Raw genomic sequence first — 17,692 nt, forward strand, 5'->3', positions numbered from 1 at the left:
TAGTCAAGTATTACTGACCAAATAATGCTAATGATTCATCTTGGAAAGGCAATACTAATCGAAGGTGTGGGGCTTAAGAGAATGGTCAGGTTCATGATATAAATGCAGCACTCCAGACAATCAACCACTTTGAAATCTTCTTTCGGCTTACATTGTGCTTCTAGTCGCCGCAAATAAATACCAGTTGAAGTCATATTGCTGTCGTCTGAATCAAAACAAGCCTTCCGATTAAAACATCATGAAAGCTATTCAAGTAATCGCCAATTTCATGGCCGTCGTCGCCATTGCCACCGCTATCCCCCTTGAATCGCGTGTCGGTGGGTGCTATTTCATCATCATCGCAGTTCTTTTTAAGTACAAAATTAACACTGCTGACGATTTCGAAGCTACAGACTCGGATGAGGCCGTCGTTTATCCGGCCAAGGTTGATCAGTCCTGGGTGGATGCTCGCGCTAATTAGTCGGAATGCTGTTCGGAGTGACATATTTGTTGGTATCTAGGATGGTTGTAACGACAACTAGGATTGGAGGTATAACGAGCCGGGATATGTTGGGCCCCTAGGTACTGCATACTTTACAAAATTTATCCTATGTGCAACCAATCATTAGGTAGAAAGACACAACCTACATAAAGTTCCCCTAACCTGCCGGTGTAACCTTGCTGGTATAAACTAAGGTTAACTAGCAAATAACCACACTCATTGTGCCCGACACTACTCGATTATATCTTCAAGACCCCTCGGACCTCAATCTTTTCCCAAACCCTTCTTCTCTACCTAAAAAGGACATCGTTTTACACAATGGCACCTGACACGAAGGAATATGATGTGCTTCAGCGCCAGTCTACTGAGTGGAGCGATGAAGAGCCAGAATCTTCTTCTTCAACACGTCATGTTAACCCCTGGAAATCATCTATCACATTAGTTACAGCCATTTTTCTAGCCTTCTCGCTGGCGGTCAACGTGTTGTTAAGTATGCGGCCCTTCCTAACTTCAACATCACAAGGAGATTGTCGTTCAGAATTCGGTAAGTTAGCCTGGAACCTTGTTTGAAAGATTCTCCTCATCAGTTATAGCTGGGCTGCAGCGTGATGTTCCGGTCCAAATCTATCAATCTACCGAATATACTTCCGATAATATCACTGCCGTTACTGAGCTATGGGAGAGACTTAGTGGCGATCCTGGAGTAGTAGCGCTATCTCAGAATTATGTTCAGGAGAAGCGGCTACCTCATGCTCTTCGGTTTCCTTGGGATGAAGATAAAGGAGTATACTTGCTACAGGGGTTCCATGACCTCCATTGCCTGGTACGCATTGTGCTTATCAGTATCCGCTTAAGACAGAACAAACTGCTGACCATGCCGATTATCATCTCCTAGCGTACTTTGTTTCGTTATGTCATGTATACAGATCTTGGCCTGCCACAACGTATTGCTGTATCACACGCCCTTCACTGCCTGGACCAATTGCGTCAAGAGGTGGTATGTAATGCTAATGACGCACCACGATACGCCGGTTTCCAAGACCCACCTGGTACTGGTGCTGGTCAGGTGAGGATGTGCAGAGACTGGCACAAGTTGGAGAAGTGGGCATTAGAACGTACCGCTTGTTTCAAGCATGAGGATGAAGTTCCGGGTCCGATGATTGAGAGGTTTAAGTCATGTCCTGATGGACGTATACTATGGCCAAGCCGCGACGCCACTGATTCGGATGGCGCTTAGATCGGCAACGATGTATATATTGGAAGAGGGGAGATTCGTAATGCTATAAGATTGGGGCTACTCAAGGATTCTCCATTGGCCCTATATTCTGTCAGATTCCTGTGCCACCTAACTAGAGGGGATCCATTACCTCGTTTTCGGCGTTGGCCTGACATTGAGTACGGCAATTCACAGCCTTGTCAAAATAATGGTGCCCTTCACTCCAAATGTAACTTTATTTTCTTCTTTAACTGGTGCAAAATTCCTATCTATTCACCGACGTTTCAGACAAGGGCCCGTAGACTTGGACGTCCCATGAATGTTAAAGCTGGAAATTTTCTTTGTCCGCTAAAATGTAAATCAGGTAGGTATAGACTTATAGCCGAGTGACTCATAATTTAGAAGATTTAAGACCCGTAACACCATTATCTTCATTTTTCTTCTTCAATGTTCCCTCGTCCTAGCAGACCGGTTTCCAAGAAGGATGGTGTCCCAGCCAATAATCGAAGTGATTCTGATAGATCATGATAGATCATGCGCAGACATGCAACAAACCGCTATCAAGGTGGGTAGGGCTTTCACCATCATAATATATGTAAGTCGCGGCATGGCGCTATATGCAGCAACATATGTACCTACTCTCGTAAGTCTGATAGGAGACTTTCAACAGCCTTGAAATGGGTTGTAATGAGTGTAAAAAGGGGTAAACCATGTCAGCCTTGAATGAGACGTTAATTTAAGGTATTAGTGGCACTAGATAGGGATAAAAGGTTCAACTCTTATTAGTAGGCTTGATGATGCTTGTATTGGAGTTTAGGTAGCATCGGCGCCCCCACTTCAGGGGTGTCTAGGTACCTAGCAGCCCTAGGTAGTTATCCATTAAGTGGAACCCTCCAGGGCTGATAATACGGTCACTAGGTAGATACGACGTGCCGGGGGCACCTGCAATGGGACGCACAGCTTATTTTAGGTTCCAGATGCGTTCACAGGTAGACGCGGGATGTTACACGGAACCATCCCTTGACAGTTTCTTTGTGAACTCAGTGTCCGACCTGCCGGCGTCACTCTTCAATTCTGAAAAGAGCTGGTTATGAAGAGGCTCATGTACCGGCAGAGTTGAAAGCGACTATGGCATCTGAGAAAAGCGGCGAGCCTTCCGATGCGCTGCAGCACACGGAAGTTGATGTGCAGGCGGAAGAGTCTTCGTCCCCGGTCCTGCTCCCGCCACCGCCAAAGGAAGGCGTATTCGCTTGGGTACAGGTCCTGGGAGCTTTCGTTCTGAACCTCAACACCTGGGGCATGATGAATTCGTATGGCGCCTTCCAGACTTTCTACCAGTTGGACATGCTACGTTCTTACTCTCCATCGAATATTGCTTGGATTGGTTCCACCCAATCATTCTTACTCTTCCTCGTCTCTCTCGCTGCTGGTCCCCTCTTCGACGCAGGATACGTTCGATGGCTGTTCTGGACCGGATCTTTACTGGTGGTTGTCGGCATGTTCCTCACTAGCATCACCTCCGCCTACTGGCAGGTATTCTTGACACAGGCCCTGATGATGGGTCTTGGATTCGGCTGCCTATACCTACCTGCGCCGGCTATAGTCTCCCAGCACTTTCATGCCAAAACCGCGCTGGCCATGAGCGCTTCATCTACCGGTAGCGCTATTGGTATGTTCTGCTACTTCGCGTCATAGTAGTATCATAGTCAGGACCTACCTACTTACCTATACAAGTCTGACCTATAATCAAACGCAGGCGGAATCATATACCCCATCGCATTTAATGCGCTGCAGCCACACGTCGGATTTGGCTGGGCCACCCGCGTGCTTGCTTTCATCCTCCTAGCAACCTCCGCCATCCCGGTCTTCCTCATGAAATCGATTGCCCCGCCCCGGCCGACCAGGGGATTAATCGACCGCACCGCCTTCAGAGATGCGCCTTATCTCCTATTGAGCTTGGGCCTTTTCTTTGGCGTCATGGGGTTCTATATAATCTTTTATTATATCGAGCTGCTGGCATTAGAGCGAACCGATGTCTCTTCTCATCTATCCGGCTATCTCCTCGTAATTCTTAACGCCGCCTCGCTGCCCGGCCGCATCATCCCAGGCTACTACGCTGACCGCATTGGGAGCCTCAATACGCAGGCTGCTGTAGCTTTTGCAGGCGCCGTGCTGACTTTCAGCATGCTTGCAATCCGAACCACCGCTGCCCTGGTCGTTGTTACCGTATTATACGGCTTCATGGCTGGCGCTTTCATGGGACTGCCTGCCGCTAGCATCGTTAACCTTTCTCCCGATAAAAGTAAGATTGGCACACGCCTTGGTATGACGCTAGCATTTATAGGCTTCGGTATGCTCATTAGCAACCCTATAGCTGGCGCTATTCTCGGCGACGACGAGGACTGGGTCGGTTTGGTTGTGTGGTGTGGTGCTCTACTTGCGGCTTCTTTCATAGGTCTTACAGTGAGCCGAATTCTTAAGGTCGGGCCGGAACTAGCCAAAGCGATCTAAACCAGTTGGGAATGATTCTATGAATGGGTCCAGTACGTTTTTGAGGTTTCTTCAGAGAATTTATTACTATGTGCTACAAGCGAACGCGTCCTGATTCATGTAATTTGAGATACTAAACTTACCTAGATTTATGATCTTCATAGAATGTAATAGTATATAAAGGACCGAGGTTAATATTATCCTGCCGTTCTGTCGGCTACTTTGGCATCAAGAAAAAAAGGTCAGCATCCTGAATTTACTAAGATATACCTAACTTAGCCCGCTGACATGACGCTGTATCAGCATCCTCCGAATCACTTCGGCTGGGGCACGCCCGTTGCTGCTTTGCCCATAAATCCAGCATTTACCAATTCCATAGCTGCCGTAAAGGGGTCTTCTCCTGATTTCTCCGCCAGTTGTAAGCCCGCCGCCACGAAAGCCTGCTCAAAATCGCGTTGGATATCCTCAAAGTTCTCGATCCCCACACTTACGCGCAGCAGGTCGGCTTTATCAGTACATCAGCTAAGAGTAATCATTTTTTATAAACATCTAGTCAAGTATGGGCTACTCACGTGTTACTCCTCCCTTGATCTTTTCTTCGTCGGGCATCTGTTGATGTGTTGTTACCCACGGGTGGATAATAAGAGTTTTGCAGTCGCCTACGTTAGCCACATGGCTGCACATCTTAAGGTTGTCGACGACAGCGCGGACCTCATCCACTTTCCCTGCCTATCACCCAGCAACTGGTCAGTATCAACACTCGCTTAGTGTCACGATCGTTTGCTGCCGATGGCAATGCCATACTCGGCCTTTTAGGACACGTACCACGCCAAAGGTCAGCACCCCACCAGCGCCCCTAGGTAATAATTCCCGCGCCAGGTCGTAATCTGGATGCGATGGCAATCCGGGGTACAACACCCAATTGACGCATGGGTGGGCCTCAAGCCACTCAGCCAAGCGTTGGGTATTCTCCACGGTACGCTGAGCGCGCAACGGCAGCGTCTCGAGACCCTGCAAAAACAGCCACGCGTTAAATGGACTCATACAAGGGCCCAGGTCACGCATACTGTCCATGCGCAACTTGGCCGTCAGCGCACGCGGGCCATACGTTTCCCAGAACCGGAGTCCGTGATACCCCGGGGCCGGCTCTGTCAGACCCGGGAATTTGGCCGCCGATAGAGCGGATCCCCATTCGAAACGGCCACCATCGACAACTATCCCACCCATGCTTGTGTTGTGCCCACCGATCCATTTCGTGCATGAGTGGGTCACAATATCAGCTGTATAGCGAATTTAGGTTGTCAGCGTCTCCTTAAAGTCTTGGCTAATGGCGATTCGGATTTGACCTAGGTAGGACTTCACAGACCTCCAAGCTTGATAGGTTGGCATAGATACCCGGCCATACCGAACGTGTTATCAATGACAAGCGGGATGCCATGTTTATGAGCCACAGCAGCGATGGCCGGGATATCGGGTACGCACTGCTTAGGGTTGCTGACGGTTTCGATGTAAATGGCTCATGTATCTTCATCAACAGCCTTATCGAGATCAATAGGATCATTCCCTAGGACCCATTTGACTTTGATGTTAAATTTGGGCAGGTAAACACGAAACTGGTTAAACGTGCCGCCGTATACTGTTGATTAATGAAGCAAGGTAGATAATTAGCTCACGCTCGAGATGGGTAGAACATGTTGAGTGAGACGGCGACGTGGCTTACACCAACTCGTGCTGACGATATTATGGCCTGGCTCGCAGCATTGCGTCAAGGCCATGAACTGGGTAGGTATGTATTAGCTATGTTCATTATAGAACCAGTATACGACCTTCCCAGGGGTCACCCTAGTCACCTGCGCGGAGTGTCCAGATGCTGTAGCTATTGCACCAACGCCTCCCTCTAGCATTGCCATTCTTTTCTCAAAGACACTATTTGTAGGGTTTCCTAGACGAGTATAGAGATAACCATCCTTATTCCATGAACACTTTGCCGCGCCGTCTTCGGCGTTCTCGAAAACATAACTCGCTGTTTGGAAAATCGGCACAGCTCTTGAGCCGTTGCCAGGATCGGGCTCTTGGCCACCATGGACTGCCATAGTCTCGAACCCAGGCTCCCTTGCATATGTACCATTCAATTAGCACTCATCCTCCTCGCTGAAAAAGTCGCACTTACCAGTCTATGCTACTAATGGAACCTGCTAGAGGCATGTTAAAAGTACACTGAATATGCCAAACCTTTCGTTTGGACTGGTTAAAGACGCTTCAGCATTGAAATAGAAAGTCGAAGGATACATTATATATGCACAATTCGAACGGGGCATTGTAGCTACAGCATACTGGTATTTTACCTACCTAGGTATGATACATTATTCATTGCCGTAAGACAGATAAGTAATTAGCATGGGCGCTATCCATGTGATACTTCGGCTCATGCATAGTGACGGTCATACCGCCCCTCCACTACTGCTGTGGCTGACTGCATACTCTTAGTTGTAGAGTGACGTAGCATCTCGAGAACACTACTATGTACAGCTACCTAGGTAAATGAGAGAGCAACATTCCGCTGCATCTGACAAGATGTTGTGTACCTACCTAGGCAATAAATCATCTGGCACCATTTGCTCGAAATGCTGATTTTCCTGTTGTTATGTTGCTAGATGTGTTGACATGTTGATATAGCAAACTTGATCAATATGTTCCTGCCATCTATCTGTTATTTTCGGTGATCACGAGGGAAATCGACAAGGAACATACTGACACGAATTTATGACCTCAAGTTCAAAAAGCAGATCGCAGGGTGCAGCCAATTAATGTTCTGGATTCCCTGTCAGTGCTTAGAACGTTATACTCAGGGACCGCCGGCAAACACTTGACGAAGCCACATTTATAGGTAGAAATCTGGGCTGGCATATGGGATTGTCAGGGGCTAGGGGCAAGGAGCTAGATAACAGCTAGTTAGCCGCAGCCCATATGAGAGGGACAGGCGAAAATCTCAGTCTTTCACTACATATAAGCGAGCCAAAGGCGAGCTGCCTGCCCACTCACTCTGTGACAGTCTTTAACGACGGGACCACCCCCTGACAGGAATATTTTTACCTACTGTATCTCTATGTACAGCGATTATGGGACTAGATGGATCGGTACCAAGGCATTCTGGCAGGAGAAGGCAAAACCAATGATGGGCTACTTATACGGACCCCTCAACAGAAATGGCAGTTTGTAATGTATATCTCATTAAATTTGGAGCTTTCCCCCAATAGCATTGTGAATCCCTCCTCTCCTTTGTAAGGTACGGCAACTCCCGCTACACGGGGCCCCCTTACTTCTATTCTTGACTCTAGACCAACGGGATGGATCACTTGTTACATTATTTTCCTTTTCCTTATCCCCTCCAACGAAAGGTTCACTCTTCGGTTATGGTTATCTTAGCCGTAGTTCGGTTACCGTTATCTCCTCGGCCGTAGAGGCGCTCCTGCGGGCGTTGCTGAGCGAGCAGCTCACACCAGCTGGAACTGGCGGGTATACCAAGCTAAACCAGTCGAACCTGTCCTCACTGCAGAGCGAGGGTCCCTCCCCGCAGCCATATTCCTACCCAGGAACAAAAAGGAGGTGGCGCGGTTCATCTAAATCTTCAATCCGTTTGCGCTGAGCGGGGGCGGTGCGCTTGGCCATCCGTGGCGCCCCTGGCAGCAGCCCCTTGCCGGGATGCTCGAACGCGAGAACGGCGTTACGGCCGATTTTCGCTACCTGACCGGGGTAGTGCTCAGGAAATGGCTACGTCGAAGTCGCAGCCGGCGAGCGCTGGGGTAACGTGTACGAGAGGTTGCCCAGGTGGTTCCAGAAGGGGTCCGGGTGACGGGGAGCCGGTCCGCGCTGGGAGGGATGGGGGGGGCTCGCTCTAGCAGGTAGACTAAATCCCGTTCACTGACTTCTCTATATCCATCTCCAATATCGCATAACGAATTCCACCTACGCCTATGTATCCCGCACTTTATTGCGACTCAACCTATACTGACGTCTCGTTGCCCCTGAGGAGGCCTCTCATTCTTCTGCAGTTCAGTTTAAGTACTTGAACTACGCATACAGCTTTTAAGATGTGATTGGCTTGTACGGGTTTGAAAATGTAGAAAATCTCCGCGAGATTAGCATTTGATATGACTCGGAAGGTCTTTTCCAGAAGGGAGTCCCCGGTGGGTTGAAGCTCTACTTATGCTCGGCTGTAGGAGGTTAGGTAAATAGGAGATGATATGTAGAACTCATACAATAGGAAAAGGGGGTAATAGTAATGATTCGAATTTTGAAATACATAGACACATTATGGCATAGGGCTTCAAGTCATTACATACTCCGTAAGGACCGCCTCCCAAACGCCGCTTTTTGGTACCATTTTTAATATGCTGCCGCCCCCCTGAGGTCATGCCGCATGCCGCATACCCCCATAACCAATATTACAGCACAATGACGATATGTAAAAAGAAAATAACGCTGTGTCAACAGCAGTGATAGATAGCATAGAACATCACAGTCTCGGCCCGCTACCTCTCCAGGAGCGCGGCGGCGGCGGCATGCCCTCGAAAGTCCAAGACTCTTCCTTGAAGTCTTTCTTCGACGTAAACTTCGCCTCGAACGGCCGGTACATATGCGGTATGAGCTGAGCATGCGAGCTATACGGAACCAGTTTCTTCTGCCTGGGTTTTCTTGCTGCCCCACTAGTCGACCCGCCGCCAGATGCCTTCCTCTGGTCCTTGAGAATTTCCCTGAGCTCTTTGTCGTCGCTTGAAATCTGGGCTCTTAAAAAGCTGAGATCCTTGCGGTCTTCGGAGTCGTTTAGCTGCTTCATAACAGGCGTCCTACCCGTGTACACTATGCCCTCTAATTGTGGGGCGTGTTTCGCTGGGACGATACCTGGGTCGAGATACGCTTTATCTCCTTTCTCGAGTAATGCAATTATATCGATGCTCTCGCCGGGTGGAATGGGTGTCTTGTGGCTGGGCGTTACGCAATCCATATCCACCTCCTTGCGAAGAACATGATCAATATCAATCGCAGAGAAGTAGGCACATGATTGCGGTAGGTCATCGATGCCTACTTGTTGCGAGAACATCGCTCGCGTCCAAAGGTTAGAAATTTGAAGCGCCATAGCGGCCCTATATTTGTCTTCGTTCTTGACGAGGTAACGAATTTCGTCATGGACACTGATAGCGAGACGAGCGTCAATGTTGAAACGCCGAATTAAATAATCCATCGAAACAATTAAAAGATGAAGATAATCCACTCCCGATGACTGAATTGCCCAATTGATGCGAGAGGTCAGATAAGCTCCCTTGCTAATATATCTCCCCATTAGTGCCTCGGTGATTCCAGCGGCGAGAACTGGCGTCCGCGGGCGTTCTTGTTCCGCGAACTCCTCGAGTTTGTTAAAGACAAATGACTCCGTCCCACCTCTCCAAAAAGGTCGTTTACAAAGTGCTTTCCTATTGGTCTTCGCGCCCTTCGTCGCGGCATACAATTTTCCGGCGACGTCTATCGTTTCTTGCTCTGAGAGGTTAGGGTTGAACTGCCTGAGTAAGGTAGCAGCGAACTTGAGCCCAGCTCCGTAAATTCGACCGTAGTTGAAAACCTTGGCGTCATTACGCGTTATGCCCAAGATGGAAGCTGTGCGGGAGTGAAGGTCGGTTCCTGCGGCTTTTGTGCCTTCGAGAGTCATGAAGCCGATAGCATTGCCACCGTGGAGTTTGAAAGTGGCGTCTCCAACTACGCTGGCAATCCATAATTCTTCAGAGTCAACATCGGCACCCACGAAACAATAGCCTGGCGGTGCTTTAACCATTGCCTTCAATTCAGAACCAACCCGGTTTTTCTTCGCGTTGCTAGCGGTCAACCAAGTATTTTCGACCGCTCTTCGAGTGATAGTGCCCATGGGAATAACCTGTGGCAAGATGTAACCATTATCATTGTCGTGTTCTCCATTTAGCTTCTGTCCATCCCCAAACTTCTCCTTTTCGTAGACGACCATTTGAGACTGAATTCTGTCCCGAGCACTGATCCAGTAAGAACAGGACGCGTTCATGTCGAGAGCCTCTTTTGCCAGTGGATATTCCGACGATAGAGTCCCCTTGTCAAAGTATACAAGGTAACTCTTAGCTAACGGGGTCGAACACCTCGCAGCAGGGCCATCTTTGTGAGGTAACTTGAAATACAGCGCGTCCATGTCATTCTTCAAGGCCTCTATACGTTCATCCGAGAAGTCGCATCGGACAAGTTGCGTCGAACTATATTTTGCCATATCTGAAAGCGGCACTTTGAAAGTCCAGCCATATTTATCAGACCAGACCAAGGGATAACCATCCCACGTAAGTCGGAGCAGGAGTGGTGCGATTCGAGTTCTGACCGTGAGGTTGATGGGTGCATCGGTCTTCGGGAATAGATCCTTATACCATTTCGGCATTCCCGGCTTTTTCTGACGAGCAGCAGGCCTAGGGGGGTCGTCCTTCTTCTTTCCTTTGACCATCCTAATTTCTTGGCCAGACCAGTTCAATTGCTTCATCCAGGGGTCATTACTCCATTTTTCGGCATCGTCTTTGACTTCCAATGCCTTCTCTGCAAGTGACACTAGACGTTCTTGGACGTTGTTAGATAGTCTGTGATAAGTTGCCTCTGCGTTGGCAACATACTCATCCCAGGACTTATTGACAGGAAGAATTACGGATGATAAATGTCGTAATGCGGCAAAGCTGACAGGGTGAGGACAGACTCCAAGGAAATTAGGAAACACAATGCCGTAAACTCTGTGAGTAACCGCCACATCTGCTGCGCAGTAGTCGAGCAGCTCGTCTAGCTTGCCGCAGATACCCTCTCGATCCAACTCCCCAAAGTGGTCTCGAGCTGCTTTATCGATAGTGACGTTTAGATGGAACTTGGCGACGTCGCGAAGAGAATTCACCGAGCTGCGCTCGACCCAGAGTTCTTCTTCATCTTCTCGATTGTTCGCCAATAGGTTTGCTAGTTCGATGTTGTCCGTTTCTTTGGCAATCTTATCCCGAAGTTCCCTACTCTTTTTGTGCTTCATCCACGTTGGTCGTTGTTGCGAACACATGCCATTAACCGCAACGTGCAACGACATAGTGTCAAGGAATGAGTTTCTCGTTTGCTTCAAGTCGTATTCCTCCAGGATTCTCGCTCGGTCATATCCAATATTATGACCAACGATAATTCGGTCCTTAGTTGGATCGCCTAATGGAACCAGATGTCTATCTGACTCGGATTCGCCTAGTAGCCAGGGTGATAGCCATGCGTACCAATTTGTTGGGCTCATTGCGCATGCCATAACGGCGAAGGAACTTTCTTTCCACATAACCTCGACGTCGAAACATAGCATATCGGCATCAGGCGACTCGAGGCGCTCTGTCTGCCCGTCGGGGTAATATTTCGTCCAACCACTTTGCCTCACCCATTTTTTCGGTCGAGGGGGCACATTCTGTCTCGCGAACTCTTTCGCCTTTGACAGGAATGGCTCGGCGCAGTCAATGCCTAATTTGTAAAAATGCTCATCTAAGGTCTGGCCCTGTAGCTTGGGCACGTCAAATGCAATCGGCGCATTGTTGTCGGTATTCTTTCCGAGGAGATCATGGCGAGTCAGGTGGTCTTTCGATAGCTTCACCAGTTCTTCTGGTGGTTTCTCGCCACCTATCGGGAAAACCTGATCATATATACGGGCACTAACTTGTTGCACGCCTATTTCGTTGAACCGAGCGTCGGAGGGGACTACGATATATATTCTTAGAGGACTGCTTTACAACGTTTTGCAAGGATATTTGACTCACTGGCAAGGCTTCTCGGTCGCACGGGTATAGGTTCATTAAGAGATTGCGCGACTGCGGCTGTGGTCTGCCATCTCAAGTGCGATAAATGCGCCATTGGTGGCTGCCGAGGACGATGACATTGCGCCCGGTGCTTGGCAAGACGCACGAAGCTCGCGGTTGATGCGTCTCTCACGCGGGCTTTTGCAGGATGAAGCATCACCGCCGTTTGTTTGAGATCATGTCGTTCTGATGAGGTTTTAAAACTCTTCGTTTTCCAGGTGCGAATTATGACGAAGGCAATGATAATTCTGATAGCTTTGAAATTTTGATAAGGGGCTCCACCAAGTGGATCGAAGCTAATTCCCAATATGGTAAAGTGCGTGTATCACCCCACATTCCTGTGTTACCTCGTAAATGCTTACATCATACAAGTTATTAGTAAGGTTCTTTTCTTTTCATGATAAACTTCTCTAATTTCTTTTATACAAGTGGTAATATGGTATAGACTCTTGGAGTATGAAAGTGCTCTATATCTTGCTACCTAGAAATAGAGGAGTCCCTCTAAATGTGGACCTAGAGTTCGGTTGTAGGTCATAATATTCCTTAGGCCATATGATATCAAATCGAACAGACTACTATCCTTTCAACCCCAGGATCTATGAATCATGATATCCGCCTACGGGCTTTCCGGGGACCCGGGATAGATCGTGGTTCATAGCCGAAGAAGATCCAGCAGATATATGACGATGTCAGGGAGCCGACACACTCCCCTTCTATCTTGAGACTTGGTGTTTCGGGGAAGCTTCCGCGACTTTCCTAAGTGGTAGCCGTGTAGCCTCTAAACAAGACAAAGAGTGTGTCTTCTCGGGAATAACCGCAGTTGGTATCAGATGGACCGCTCTGGTAATAGTCTAGATCTCGTCTGTGGACCATGGCAGGTCAATCGATATCTCGTTCTAAGATGCTTGGTAGCTAGAGGTATGTACGGCAGCAGCCTAGGTCGGTGGTGGAAGGACGATAACCCAACAATTCGGTGCCTACGCCCAAGACATCGATTACGAGTCTGGTCTCGCATGACGACATATTCCACGCTCGTAGCCATCGCTGTCGTTAAAGCACGCTGGATCGGCGCTGGTACCGCCGACGAAATAGCGACATACAACGTGCGCCGGAAGCGTATCATATAAGACAAATGCCACGAGCTCGCGTACACCATACATGTGGCTACACCTGGGTTAGGTAGTTTGCCTGCAACCGGTTTGCCGAGAAGTCTCGGGCCAATTTGGTCGCCGGCCGATGGCGACCGTGCTTCTCGGGTCTTGAGTCGAGACATATCTAATTACTTATCTCCCGTTTCCGAAACTCTACCTTTGGGAAGGGGGGTAAACGAAAATATGGTAGCAAACATCATCCGTCGAGGATCATCTTCCGAGTCATTCCCTTAGCCTATGTCCTTGGCTCGCCGTCGAGTCTCGTCCGTATGGAAATAGGTACGCGGGCACAGAACGTGACCGTAAAAATAGAATTCTTCGTTGTGTAAAAGGAAAAGAGGGATGTAATGTTCATAAATAACATTCAGAAATATCACCAATGACTCTACTTCTCGAGACAAGCGGGATCCCAAGGGACCGGATGAGGGATCGCCAGCGTACCCATCCGTACATTCTAGGTGCTCTCTCAGTTCGTGGTACCAGCACGGGATGGTGGCACAAAGTTGTGGAGTCGACTCGAGAAAGGGGAAGGGAATGAAGGAGAAGATTGCACTGTTCCCGCTGTATGGCCTAGTACAAAGGAGTAAGAGGCAAAAAAGGGAGATTGTGTAGTATCGGCAGTTGAGAGAACTGGATAGTCGCGTGCTACAGAGATCTCTTAACCATGCTTCCAAATAGGTCTCAGCCCTTTCCGAAACCATCTGTCGAGATTTAATGGGTGGAAAGTCACGACACGACGCTACTCGATGAACCAACTCGATAGTCCCGCTCATGTTTCACCGTATGAATGTCTATTTTAGGTCGGGCGTAGGTCTTTCATGGATAATGTGTATATAAATGTGAACTCCTTGGGCTTGATGTCCTTGCTAGCCTAGCATGCGATAGTCCTACGAACGAATCTTGCCATCAGTCGTTGCCGCCCCGTCACCCTTCGAGATAAAGGCGCCTCATGGATCCGAACTCGTTACCAGAAGCGCTTAGCCGAGACGTTGGTAGGCAGGCATCATTGTGTCATCGGAAAGACGGTTTCGACGAGACAGTATGGAGTCACAGTGCACCAGAACTACCGAGCCACGATCTAGACGGCAAAACTCTATCACCTAAGTTAGGAATGGATGACCATCAAAATCAGCCATCGAGTCTTAGCAGTGACTTAGAGAAGAAGGGGGGTAGGGAGGACCCAAGGGCACATATATTTCTCGGTCGACCGATGACGGTCATACACGAGATAGCATTTTTTGCCGTTGTATCAACGGCCAACTTCACTCCGCGTAGGTCAACTCTGAGCGCCCTGTTCTTCAGCATCCTCCGTGAGTTAGCTAACTAAACATCGACAGAATCTGGTTTCCATCAAGCACTCTGTATCCTCCACATAATAGGATCTGACCTAGGGGTTACAAGTTCAGGGCAGCTCGTATGGATTATCGCAGGTTACGGCTTGACAGGAACATTGATTCTGCTGGCGGGTCGTCTTGGGGATGTGTACGGACACAAGCTTATCTTCCTCATCGGCAATGCTTGGTTCGCATTGTTCTCACTCATCGCCGGACTGTCCGTCTATACACCTCGGCCATACGCTACTTTCCTCTTCGCACGCATCATGCAGGGCATCGGCCCAGCTTTGCTGGTCCCGAGCGCCGTAGCTTTATTAGGTGTTACCTATGTGCCTGGGCCACGGAAAGCCATGCTCTTCGCCATTTTCGGGGCCATGGCCCCAGCTTCTGCCATTATCTCGCCAGCATTCACAAGCCTCTTGGCTCTTGCGCGCTGGCCATATGCCTTTTTTGCATTGTCACTTTTTCTAATCCTCATTACGCTTGCTGGTATGCTTGTGATCCCTGGTGGGTTGACTCCTGATAAAGGAAGAATAATCCATGGTGATCTTAAGACTTTATGCGCCGAGATGGATGCGCTCGGAGCCTTGACCGGCGTTAGTGGCCTCGTCCTCATCAGCGTTTCTTGGAATCAGGCTTCTATCAATAGCTGGAAGGATCCCTACGTTCCTACACTCCTGATAGTCGGGACGCTGTTATGCGTGTGCTTCATCTTCATCGAGAGGCGGGCTAGAAAGCCTCTAATACCACTCCAAGCTATCAACTCTGGAGTTACGTTCGTCCTTGCAGCGGTCTTCTGCGGCTGGGGTTGCTTTGGAATATATATCTATTACATTTGGGAGTTCTATGAGGTATTAAGAGGTGCCTCGCCGTTGCTAGCTACAGCAATGCATAGCCCAATCTTGGTTAGTGGTGTTGCGGCAGCTATTACTACGGGCGTGATCATCCATCGCGTCGGACCTGCAGTAGTGATGGCCCTCGCGTTGCTAGCTTTTACTATCGGTACCACTCTCATCGCAACAGCTCCCATTGACCAAACGTATTGGACACAAACATTCCTCTGCAATTTAATCATCACATGGGGAATGGACTTGAGCTTTCCGGCAGCAACACTCATGCTTTCGGACCTTGTGTCTAGCGAACATCAAGGTATCGCGGCCAGTCTCGTCACTACCGTGGTGAATTACAGTGGTGCGCTTGCGATGGGCGTTGCTGGAACTGTCGAACTCCATGTGAATAATGGTGGGAAAACACCGGAAGGTATTTTAAAAGGATATAGGGGGGCTTGGTAGTGAGTATCTTCCGAATTCTTTTTTTCATTTATTTTAACCCGATAACCCCTACAACCCCCGATCGAAAACTGGGGATTTTGAACCCCATTTACTGATTCAGATCGCTGCAGTGTGGCCATCGGTCTAGGCATAGTTGGTCTTATACTGTGCTTAATATTTAACTGGAGGTTCTCAAGACGACGCGGGGGGCAGACAAAAACTGAACAGTAGCTCCAACACTACTCCATATTGTGCCGGTTGGTGAAATCGAAGTTATGTCACCTAGAACACTTTCGGAGTCGTCCAACGTCCACTCTTTAATTGGAACTCGTTGACAATCAACTTCATGAGAGAGGATGTCCAAAGAACAATTCGAATAACTCTGACGAGTACAAGACATAACATTCGACCATCAGAAATGAATCTTAGAATTGTAGAAATAATTGCCTTCCCGTAGCCGAGGCAGATGGCGCGGGTTACGAGCAATATAATTGGCACATACGGGGATATCGGGCTAAGTAACTGGATAGCGTAGGTATCTCTTGCGATGAAAAAAAAAATGAATACCAAAGAATACACCCGAATAGTCAAGAAGTTCCTTGCCCCAGTGTAATTAATGCGTACCTATGGTTGGCCTTCCCTTGCCTCCTATACCTAATACCACGACTCAGTAGAAGCCGACGCCCGTTGTCTCGGGAAGGCCTGCTATTTGCTACGGGCTCCTGCGGTACGGGACGGTTGGAGCGAACGGGTGCAGGCGTGATCAACGCGCAGAAGTAGGCTGCCTCAGGGAAGTATCACGGCCATTCTCAGCTTCCAAGATATTTCATGGTTCTGGACTCGGACCGGATGAAATGAGACTGCACGGGACATGTCCGGTGGCAACGTTGGATGCATCTATATCATCTACCTCTATATATATATATATATGGGGAGGTGTCTGGATAACGTAAGCCATATTCGCTAAGTGTTGACAAGTTTTGAAATGCTAAAATCCGAAGATATGTCTGGTATATGAAAGGAAATAAGACTGAGTTTCCTCCGAAGAAGCGAAGGCTGTCGAATAGCACGGTGTTTAAGCTCATAAGGAAATATTGTGTAAGATAATATATGTAGGTACCTATGATGTATGTATAGAATACACACATGGTCAATTATCCCAATAGAATTTACTGCCACCGTGGAACTGCTTTACCGTTAAAAAAGTGGCAGTGAATAGTAAGAAATACCTGGTAGGTGAAGTATACCTGCGTATGTGGGGTTAGATCAAAACTTCGTTGAACTCTGAAAAGAGAGGGTAAAAATAAGACAAAGGCTCGACAGGGGTAGCTTCACGTTTGGTGGTTTGACAGTGCTTGAGCTGTACCGTTCTTACCTAGTAGCAGTAGCTTAGTACTGTACATCGTACAAACCTACCTAGTAACCATCAGGAGATCATTACTCCTATGCCAGGTGCATCGTATGGAATGGCAGCTACAGGTTGCCCAGGTGGTTTGTTGGAAGGATCAGGCGGGTGTTGTTTCCCAAGTGGTTCCAATTGATGGTCTAAGTTTCAATGTTCCTTACCTGGTAGTTACCTACGGTAGTCACCACCATCTGAAGGTAGGCACCACGCAAGCGCAGATGCATTATCGTGCACACTCGAGAAATATCAGTCCAAATAAATACCTGGCGACTAGCCACTGCCACGAACCTTCACTTCTACCTCAACTTTAGAACGCTCGTTTTGTATGGTACGGTATGGTATGGTACAGTACTTGCTTCTTACTAGCACAAATCTCAGAACTCATTCCTTTTGCGACACCAGTTCATTTATTTCATCGCTTACCTCCAGCCTGATCCAGAGAATTTAGAACTTCGTTCTATTTTCTCGACGCTGACAAGATATAT

At 48.4% G+C, this 17,692-nt stretch overlaps 6 protein-coding genes across 6 annotated transcripts; 3 read left to right on the forward strand and 3 right to left on the reverse strand.

Annotated features, from left to right (window-relative positions):
* Positions 1–642: 642 nt before the first annotated feature.
* On the forward strand, positions 643–1,718 carry F4807DRAFT_472611 (uncharacterized protein; the record flags this gene model as incomplete). The annotated part of the gene is made up of 3 exons (XM_048003026.1): positions 643–1,025; positions 1,075–1,304; positions 1,377–1,718. Exons 1-3 carry the CDS (start codon positions 800–802, stop codon positions 1,716–1,718), a joined length of 798 nt encoding a protein of 265 aa, XP_047856931.1. The 5' UTR covers positions 643–799.
* Positions 1,719–2,241: 523 nt separating this feature from the next.
* On the forward strand, positions 2,242–4,479 carry F4807DRAFT_472617 (MFS general substrate transporter; the record flags this gene model as incomplete). Its single annotated transcript, XM_048003027.1, has 3 exons — positions 2,242–2,292; positions 2,889–3,366; positions 3,454–4,479. The coding sequence occupies 3 exons, from the start codon at positions 2,242–2,244 to the stop codon at positions 4,206–4,208; spliced, it is 1,284 nt and encodes a 427-aa protein (XP_047856932.1). The 3' UTR covers positions 4,209–4,479.
* On the reverse strand, positions 4,405–5,748 carry F4807DRAFT_370516 (Cys/Met metabolism PLP-dependent enzyme-domain-containing protein). Its single transcript, XM_047995671.1, has 4 exons — positions 5,554–5,748; positions 5,013–5,467; positions 4,760–4,916; positions 4,405–4,692 (listed from the first exon to the last, which is right to left on the reverse strand). Exons 1-4 carry the CDS (start codon positions 5,588–5,590, stop codon positions 4,502–4,504), a joined length of 840 nt encoding a protein of 279 aa, XP_047856933.1. The 5' UTR covers positions 5,591–5,748; the 3' UTR covers positions 4,405–4,501.
* On the reverse strand, positions 5,705–6,528 carry F4807DRAFT_472627 (Cys/Met metabolism PLP-dependent enzyme-domain-containing protein; the record flags this gene model as incomplete). Its single annotated transcript, XM_048003028.1, has 4 exons — positions 6,358–6,528; positions 6,038–6,299; positions 5,908–5,965; positions 5,705–5,823 (listed from the first exon to the last, which is right to left on the reverse strand). The coding sequence occupies exons 1-4, from the start codon at positions 6,390–6,392 to the stop codon at positions 5,705–5,707; spliced, it is 474 nt and encodes a 157-aa protein (XP_047856934.1). The 5' UTR covers positions 6,393–6,528.
* A 1,922-nt stretch (positions 6,529–8,450) lies between these two features.
* Positions 8,451–12,272, reverse strand: F4807DRAFT_416043 (DNA polymerase family A). Its single transcript, XM_047997095.1, has 2 exons — positions 12,008–12,272; positions 8,451–11,948 (listed from the first exon to the last, which is right to left on the reverse strand). The coding sequence occupies exons 1-2, from the start codon at positions 12,201–12,203 to the stop codon at positions 8,704–8,706; spliced, it is 3,441 nt and encodes a 1,146-aa protein (XP_047856935.1). The 5' UTR covers positions 12,204–12,272; the 3' UTR covers positions 8,451–8,703.
* A 1,669-nt stretch (positions 12,273–13,941) lies between these two features.
* F4807DRAFT_370637 (MFS general substrate transporter) lies at positions 13,942–16,264 on the forward strand. The gene is made up of 2 exons (XM_047995672.1): positions 13,942–14,468; positions 14,535–16,264. The coding sequence occupies exons 1-2, from the start codon at positions 14,147–14,149 to the stop codon at positions 15,821–15,823; spliced, it is 1,611 nt and encodes a 536-aa protein (XP_047856936.1). The 5' UTR covers positions 13,942–14,146; the 3' UTR covers positions 15,824–16,264.
* The last annotated feature ends 1,428 nt before the right edge of the window (positions 16,265–17,692 follow it).

The sequence above is a fragment of the Annulohypoxylon truncatum genome (assembly GCF_022578515.1).
Source record: "Annulohypoxylon truncatum strain CBS 140777 unplaced genomic scaffold F4807scaffold_7, whole genome shotgun sequence".
In the NCBI taxonomy this organism is placed as follows: domain Eukaryota; kingdom Fungi; phylum Ascomycota; class Sordariomycetes; order Xylariales; family Hypoxylaceae; genus Annulohypoxylon; species Annulohypoxylon truncatum.

Bases quoted from the DNA above. Each gene is read 5' to 3' on its own strand.
- F4807DRAFT_370516 (XM_047995671.1), bottom strand. From the start codon at position 5,590: ATGGCCGGGTATCTATGCCAACCTATCAAGCTTGGAG. The intron at 4,917-5,012 runs GTACGTGTCCTA...GCTGGGTGATAG, and splicing joins GGGTGCTGACCTTTGGCGTG to GCAGGGAAAGTGGATGAGGT. The intron at 4,693-4,759 runs GTGAGTAGCCCA...GTACTGATAAAG, and splicing joins GATCAAGGGAGGAGTAACAC to CCGACCTGCTGCGCGTAAGT.
- F4807DRAFT_416043 (XM_047997095.1), bottom strand. From the start codon at position 12,203: ATGCTTCATCCTGCAAAAGCCCGCGTGAGAGACGCATCAACCGCGAGC. The intron at 11,949-12,007 runs GTGAGTCAAATA...TATATATCGTAG, and splicing joins GCGACCGAGAAGCCTTGCCA to TCCCCTCCGACGCTCGGTTC.
- F4807DRAFT_370637 (XM_047995672.1), top strand. From the start codon at position 14,147: ATGGATCCGAACTCGTTACCAGAAGCGCTTAGCCGAGACGTTGGTAGG. The intron at 14,469-14,534 runs GTAGGTCAACTC...AAACATCGACAG, and splicing joins AACGGCCAACTTCACTCCGC to AATCTGGTTTCCATCAAGCA.